The following is an 8,051-nucleotide window of genomic DNA, read 5'->3' on the forward strand; positions in this document are numbered from 1 at the left end:
TGATCCAGCTTTAAAATGATGTCTATAAATATATCTACACCCAGCCCCAAGGCTGCTCCTTGTTTCTTCCCATGATGCAGAATTGCAGTTTAATATTGGGATCACCTTCTCCAGAGAGGGCATGAGGCAAACAATGCTGAGTCTATTCCCTGGGCACTTCTCTGTGGATTTAACACACAGTTGAAAGTAAAAAATGAAAAAAGTATTCAACCCCTTTACATCGTATTTTGGTGCCATCAAGACCTTCAAAAGAATAGATATTTATGTGGATAAGAAACATATCTGCAGTTACACTGATTAGAGGGTCTCTCACATATTGACAGGTTTCAGAGTAGCAGCCGTGTTAGTCTGTATTCGCAAAAAGAAAAGGAGTACTTGTGGCACCTTAGAGACTAACAAATTTATTAGAGCATAAGCTTTCGTGAGCTACATCCGATGAAGTGAGCTGTAGCTCATGAAAGCTTATGCTCTAATAAATTTGTTAGTCTCTAAGGTGCCACAAGTACTCCTTTTCTCTCACATATGGCACTAGTTAGCGTAAAAACGTATAAGGTACCTCAACCCTTATTTTATAGGCTATCAGCCAACCGCCCAGAGTTATGAATCTTTCGTTGTTTGCAGAGTTGTAGCCGTGCTGGTCCCAGGATACGAGACAGACCAGAAGAGTGAGAATCTCTTTTACAGGACCAAATACCACTGATGAAACAGACAAGCCTTCAAGCTCCACGGACTTAAGGAAGAGCTCTGGGGAACTCAGAAGCATGTCTCTTTTACCAACATAAGTTGATACAATAGAAGATATTAACCTCACCCACCCTGCCTCTCAGAGTTGAAAAGAAATTTCACCCATGAGCAGCTAGTTATTGGATCATGGAACATTATATCTAGGAGAGAATGTTTCCTTTTCTTTGCAGTTTAAATGCAATGATTGTACGATGACGTTTTCACATATGTATGTTTCCCTGAATTATGAAAGGTCATATTTCAGATCTTTGTACAACTGCCTTGAGGTTTCTGAACCTGAATATTGTTTCTTGCCCTTCTCTTTGTTTTTAAATAAAACCCTTAGAGTTGGCATTAAGTAGGAAAGTATGTTTCATAAGCAATTTTTTTGACTGTTGGACAGATAAAACTAGTATATCTGTAGCTGTGCACTATTTATATATAACTTGAAATGATAAAATATTAATTTTAAAAATAACCAGAAACTTATTAAAACTTTCAGTGTGTTAGTAGACTCTACCCATATGCACCAAGGCACAAATCCTGCTCCTACGGACTCCAGTGGGACCAGGATTTGGCCCAAAATGCTGGCTGCATATTCCTTATGCCCTATACCATCAGTGATAGCATTAGCAAACTTGTGTCACAGGAGAGCATTTCAGCCTTTGCCAACAGCAGTGGTGTCATGAGGACCGTGTGTTGGGGTTTTCAGGCAGAGGTGTTTTAGCCCCATATAAGACCTATATGAAAAGGTAGCATTGCCTCAGACCTCAGCTTCTCTAGCTTGACCAGATTCTTCCTGAATTTCATTCACCTAGGTCACTAGCTAATGGGGGAATTCACTGCATGGATAATGAAAGTCTCTCTAATCCTACATGTCCACCGTTGAAGGAAACCAAAATTAAGGGAAAGGGGAGAGGCCACTTTAGTTTTGTCTACAGAGAGATTTTACAACCCCCTCCAAACCTTTCTAGAGAGTCATGTTTAAAACAAGTGACCCTCTTGAGTAGTTAGAGCATGGTTGCAGATCTCAGCATAGACAGGGCCTTAATGATCTTTATTTAAAAGGCAGAGGAATCAATTGGTTTCATTTATACAACACCTGCTTCATGAGATGACAAATGGTACAGCTTTAGCTTTAGACAGTATTTCCAGATCATTTGAGGTTTTCTTTCCATTGAATTCTCTCTCTCATTTTAGAAAGCCAATATACTGTCTTTAGTAAGCCGGGATCTATGCTGGCAAAGTTCACTTAAAATAAGCATTCCTTTGATTTGTTACAAGGTTAACTGACCAAACAGGAAAGACAACTTGAGCTCAGGTATCAGAGTAGCAGCAGTGTTAGTCTGTATTCGAAAAGAAAGGGAGTACTTGTGGCACCTTAGAGACTGCCACAAGTACTCCTTTTCTTTTTGCGAGCTCAGGTAGGAAATGTTAGAGAAAGTCAGGAGATGCCTCCATGCAGGCTATGGCTGTGCTGCGTGGACCATACCAGCATAGCCACAAAGCCATAACAATGCTGGCATAATGCAGTCAGTGTAGACTGTATCTACACTAAGTCAGGGGTTTTTCAGTTAAGTGTAGAAACGCCACCTCCCTGAGTGACAGGAGATAGGTAAACAGAAGCATCTTCCACTGACCTAGCTGTGTCTATACTGAGAGTTAAGTCACCATAGCTATGTTGTGCAGGGGTGTGGATTTTATACAAGTAGTTATGCTAACCTAAATTTTAAGTGCAGACCAGGCCCAAGTCTCTGTTCAATCAGGTAGTTACTAGCATCAGATTGGAAAGACATTCCTACATCAAGACGACTGTAAACTCTCCAGAGCAGGGGTTGTCTCCACCCTTCACGATGGGGACCCAATTGCAACTGGGGCCTTTGGGCACAAACATAATAGTAGCGAGACGGAAAAAACATCAAAGAAAGCACACAACTTCATCCAACCACAAGACTTGCTCAAACCTTTCAGTTTGTGTCCAGAGCTCAGACACCAACACTGGTGTGAAACACAACGTGTGTCCTGCTGGAAAGCATAGAAAAAAAAAAATATACAAGCAACATTTCTATAAATCCCCACACTAATACTACAGATCAAATGCCCAAAACACAGGCAAACTCTTACCAAATTCAGCAGTCAGCCATCAGACTGAAAGATCTAAGCAATGCTGGAAAGCCAAAAAAGGCCTAGCTCAATCATTTTGACAGAACTGAAACTGAATCAGAAAATTCTCTCTTCACCATACAAAATACTTCCTCAAACTATTAGTAATAACAAATACTCCCCATTAAAGCACAAGAAAGAAAGATTGCACAACTTTATGAGATGCAAGAGGCACAAATAGCCTCAAGACGAGGCAACCTCTCACCAAATCAGAAAGGGAGAGCAACAGCATTAAACCTGTTACTACCATGTCACCAGCCCTATATTCAGAACCTCAACATCCTGCATGAGCTTTGACATCATAATGTGGCAATAAAGTGATTGAAAATTAATCAAAGAAGCGTTCTTGGGGCTGACACGCACGTGAGCGCACCGAGCAATCTCCCGATATTCTACAACCTTCAATAATCAGGTTTTCAACTTAATAGAAAACGTGGCTCCTGCCCTCCATGATTCACAGGCAGAACCTTTCACCCCCAAACGCCTTCAACAGCTAGCATCAGAATGGACCTCAGCTCTTGATTTTTGAGACTATCCCTAGCTAGATCCTAAAATGATCCATAGTCCCAATAGGAATGTCATGCACTTTGAACATCCAATTATGCAGCACAGACAAGAAGTTCTTCAGTCTAAAATTCTGGTTAGTTCCAGCATGTTCACTGTAGATTAGTAATACTAAACTACCATTTCTCAATAATGTACTTTTCAGTGATCTACATTACATTGAAAACTATAGAGGGTTTCAGTTTTCATTCACAGGGACTAATGTCAGTATTAATTAACAACAAACAATTGTTTGTGTCTCTCTCAGTTTTTCTGCTCAAGAGAGGTTTAAGTAATTTCGAGATGTGGCCTCTGCGACACACAGGCAACCAATCATGTCAATTAGATTGAAAAGCCTCGAGTATAAAGCTACAGCAAACATGACCCGAAAGCCACCGTGGAACACTTTCCATAGAATTGCAAGGGAGTTTATTGTTATGGTTATTAAAAAGATATTTACTGTTACAAAAGAGATCTTTTTTTAAATTCACACCAAACAAGTCACCCCACTAAAGGGATGGTTAGTGATTTACCATCCATAAAATGGACACTTCAAGCTGGAGTCTCCACTTTCAAAAATAGTCAAGAGATGCTTCTCAACTAGAGGAACAGGTGTAAAGTCACATCAGAAGAAAGTGATATCACTACAGACTAATGGGTTTTTACCACCTTATTTTGGGGAACAATCCAGGGTGATGTTAACAGATGCATTCAATAGCTTGCAGAGCAGCTCTCCACCAAGAATGGAGAGCATTCTAGAATACAGCACCATGGCAGAGTTTTAGGGTTGTTTGCTCTCCAACTTCCTTAAGGTGCTTGATCATTGCATAACACAACTAGTTCTAGTTACTCATTATCCTTGAGCTCTTCAGCAGGAGTAAACAGACGGGCAAAACTAGGTAGCTACACCACAGATTTGATTAAGAAGCTGTACGAAGACATCTTCACCTACAAGGGACCAAGAGATAAGGCTGAAGTTCATGCATACCAAAGCTCACCTAGACACAGGTTCTGCAACTCATTGCATGCATGTAAACCTTGACAATAGAAGGAACCCCACTTAAGGCAATAGGGCTCTGTACAAGTACAGGAATTCACCCCTACACAATAAATGGCAGGATCGTGCCTTACATCTATACCCAGACTACTTAGCACTATAGAGAGACAGCCAGCATCATACTACGTCCTTACTTAAAGGACACCTGCTTGAAATCTGGTGAATTAGTTAAAGCTAATGCTCCTATACCGTAAGGTTTCAGAGCGGTAGCCATGTATATTATAATGCAAGTACACTGTTGTCACTTAGAAACTAATTATTTTTTGTGATTTTTTTTTTTTTTTTTTTTTACTTTTAGCACTGGTAAAAAACACGAGCATAGACAGTAACAGCACATCCCTACCCAGATCTCACTAACATGCCTCATTTCCAATCTTCAACTTTGAGGAGTGAAAGGAGTTCAGTGTCCATGGCCTATTTAAACTGTGGCCTCTCTGCAGAGACAGCCCACAAGGGAGACCAATCAATACCAGCTGTGGTTGCCTAACAGAACCAAAAAGCAGACAAGAGGACAAAGTAGTTTGTAGTTTTCACACTTAGCAGGCTGAGATAAGCAGTGCTTTCTAACCTATGATAAACTCTCCTCTCTTCACCTTTTTCCTAATGTGGTGAACATCTATTTCTATCCACAACTGTCTTTCCAGAAACCAGGTTGAAAACACCAAATCATTTCACACTGGCCACACAACCATCAGATGGACTAGAACCAGTGACCTAGATATGAAAGAACGCGGAGTACTTGTGGCACCTTAGAGACTAACAAATGTATTGAGCATAAGCTTTTGTGGGCCTATTTCAAACAGTTGACAAGAAGATATGAAAATGAAAGATTTACTACCCAACTACCAAGCATAGTGGCTATACAACACATTGCTAAGAGTTCTTCACACATGGCTGACAAACCAAAGCCCCCCGCAAAATCTGTATCCTGTACCATGGAGCTCAATGAGATGCACTATCCAATTTTCATGTAGTGGACATTATATTGGGGGCAGGGGGAGGGGGAATCATTTGTATACATCCAGGAATATTCCTTCCAGATTTAACTTTGACAAAACGATAGTGTTTCCCATCCCTCTGGCATCAATAAACCACTTTCTTAGAATAAGTCAGAAGTTTAAATCTAGGAACTGTTAACAAGAGGACACAACAGAATCTCAGCAGTGCAAAGGAAGACTCCCAAACCGATATAAGGTTTTATAATCTATTCACTCAAGCTTTTGCCCAGAGAGAGAAATATGGAGGCATTTTGTGGAGAGAGACTATTTAGTCCGATATTTGTGGAGTTATTCCTTTTCCTCATGCACGAGGTTAGAATGTGACAGATAAGCCAGCAGCTCTCCTGGGGAATGTTGGCAGCCACTGTGTTGAGTCATTAAAAACTAAAACAAAGCACAGACTGTAAGAGACAATGCTGCATCAGCAGGGAAGCAGACTGAATCTACAGGACATCTCCATTTCTAACTGCCATGATTCTATGACAGTAAGAGCACAGGAAAATGCCCTAAAAAGCCTTTCAATTTATTAAAGGGACCCTAAAGGGTACATTTATACTGCAGCTCGAAGCGAGCCTGAGCCCAGGAAGACAGACTCACACTAACTCTACTCTAGCTAGCAGCTAAAAATAGCAGTGTGGAGACAGCAGCACAGGGACCAACAACCTGAATACAGACCTAGAGGGCTGGGCAGCTTTGTATTTGGGTGGCTAGCCCATGCCATGGCCTATGACAGCCACACCACTGTGCCTTGAGTAGAGCTAGGGCATCTGTCTACCAAGACTCGGTGGCATGCTCCCAGCTGCAGTGTAGAATAACGATCAGAATGGTTCATCCCTTCCTAATGGATAGGGAAATACACCAGTCTAGTGGGAAAGTCTCTCTGGCTAGTATCGGTGGAGTTAGGGGACTGATTCTAGGGTAGCAGCAGATCTTTCCTGAGGGATAAGAATTATTTGGAAGCAACTGGATTTAACTGCACTGGGGGGTGAAGAGTGGATGGAGAAAGTCCCTCCACTTCATACATATGTGGCCCTGCCCCTCACCTTGAGAAGGACGAAGAACTCGAAGATACGGCGGAACGAGGGTGGGAAGAGGCGGGCATAGGTTACAGCCATCTTGAAGAAAAGGGCATGGAAGAGGCGATCGCGCACATTAATCAGGGGGTTCTGGTTGAGGTTGGGGTTCCGTACCCCCCGGTTGTTTCCACCGGCGGCCCCACCACCCCCGTTGTTGTTCATTGGGTGATGGTGATTGTTCGCATTGGGCTGGTTCTCCGACATCCTGATCCTCTGGGGGTGAGGGGCTACCGTCTTCCCGTGAGGAAGGCGCTCGGGAAGAGAACTTGGGGGGGGGCGCCTCTGTCCCCCTGAGTCTGGCCCTTTTGGTGGGGCGGGAGGAGAGGGAAGGAAAAAGGCAGCTGTGCCCCTCAGGGGGAGGGTCTACCGTCTCGAAGTCTAAGGCAGTCTCCCTTGGGGGGGGTGGGTGGATCAGCGCCCCTTTGCGCTAGGGGAATGGGACGCCCGGCAGAGCGACCTGGGGGCTATATGCTGGGGGGGGGGGTCGCTGCTGTTTCTGCAAGGGGGGAGGGACTCGAGGGCTAGCCCCAGGAGGCTCACTCCTCGGCACAGTCCGGGGAGGGGGGGGCGACACCCCTTGGGGAAGGGGGGTCACTAGGCTCCCCCTTGGGGGCGGGGCGCTGTTCCCCTGCAGGATGCGGGGGGGGGGGCAATCGGTCCCCTGGGGGTTGGGGCGCTGCCCCTAGGGGCGGCCCAGCCCGCTATGAGGGGCCGCGGTGGGGGGAGGATTCAGCCCCCGGGGGGGGGGGCGCGCTCAGGCCTGGCGGGAGCCCTTCTCGCGGCAGGCTCGGGGGCGTGACCCCCCGGGCGGGCGCTGGGGCCGCGCTACCAGCCGCGGCGGCGGGGCCGTGGCAGGCCCGGGGCGGGACGCGGCTCCTGGGCCGGCCCCGCGGCCATGGGGGCCCCCGCTCCGCCCTGCCTCCCTCGCCGTGCCCAGGGGCCTCCTCACGCGCCCGGCCACGCTCCGCGTCTCACTGCCCCAGGGCCAGAGGCGCCGCCGCCGCCGCCATCTTCTTCCCCCTCCTGCCCCGGCCCGGACGCTACGGTGCGACAACGAGCGGGCGAGGCCCAAGAGCGGCGGCTTAAGAGAGGGGACGCTGGGACGGTGGCGGGCGAGAGAGGCCGGGCCTTCCCGGCCTCATTTGTGTATTCAAATAAGGAGAGCCGCTCTGCTTCCCATCATGCACTGCGGAATAGGAAGGGTACAAAAATGTAAAGGATTAAGAGAATGAGCATAAAAAAGCGCCACTCGACCTGTCAGACCCAGTTTGTTGCCTTCTCTGATTACTAACGCGTCCCACTGTAGCAACAATATTTTTCACTCTAGCTTATAAATAATCTTATCTCTAGAGCTTTAAATAGCAATGTGGTGGCGGTGAGGTTTGTGCTCGCTTCGGCAGCACATATACTAAAATTGGAACGATACAGAGAAGATTAGCATGGCCCCTGCGCAAGGATGACACGCAAATTCGTGAAGCGTTCCATATTTTT

At 45.7% G+C, this 8,051-nt stretch overlaps 1 protein-coding gene and 1 non-coding gene across 3 annotated transcripts in view; one reads left to right on the forward strand and one right to left on the reverse strand.

Moving 5' to 3' along the window:
- The window catches only part of TMEM259 (transmembrane protein 259), a 27,948-nt gene extending 20,329 nt beyond the window's left edge, over nucleotides 1–7,619 (reverse strand). The window contains exon 1 of one of the 2 annotated variants that reach the window (XM_038383953.2): nucleotides 6,528–7,619. In XM_038383953.2, the coding sequence (XP_038239881.1) occupies nucleotides 6,528–6,764 (237 nt within the window). In that variant the 5' untranslated portion in view covers nucleotides 6,765–7,619. The remainder of the gene's footprint in view (nucleotides 1–6,527) is intronic. The other variant, XM_038383954.2, reaches the window with a different exon arrangement.
- Nucleotides 7,620–7,944: 325 nt separating this feature from the next.
- LOC119848542 lies at nucleotides 7,945–8,051 on the forward strand. The gene has a single exon (XR_005290281.1). It is a non-coding gene; the product is annotated as a U6 spliceosomal RNA (small nuclear RNA).

The sequence above is a fragment of the Dermochelys coriacea genome, chromosome 25, assembly GCF_009764565.3.
Source record: "Dermochelys coriacea isolate rDerCor1 chromosome 25, rDerCor1.pri.v4, whole genome shotgun sequence".
NCBI classification, from domain to species: Eukaryota; Metazoa; Chordata; order Testudines; family Dermochelyidae; genus Dermochelys; species Dermochelys coriacea.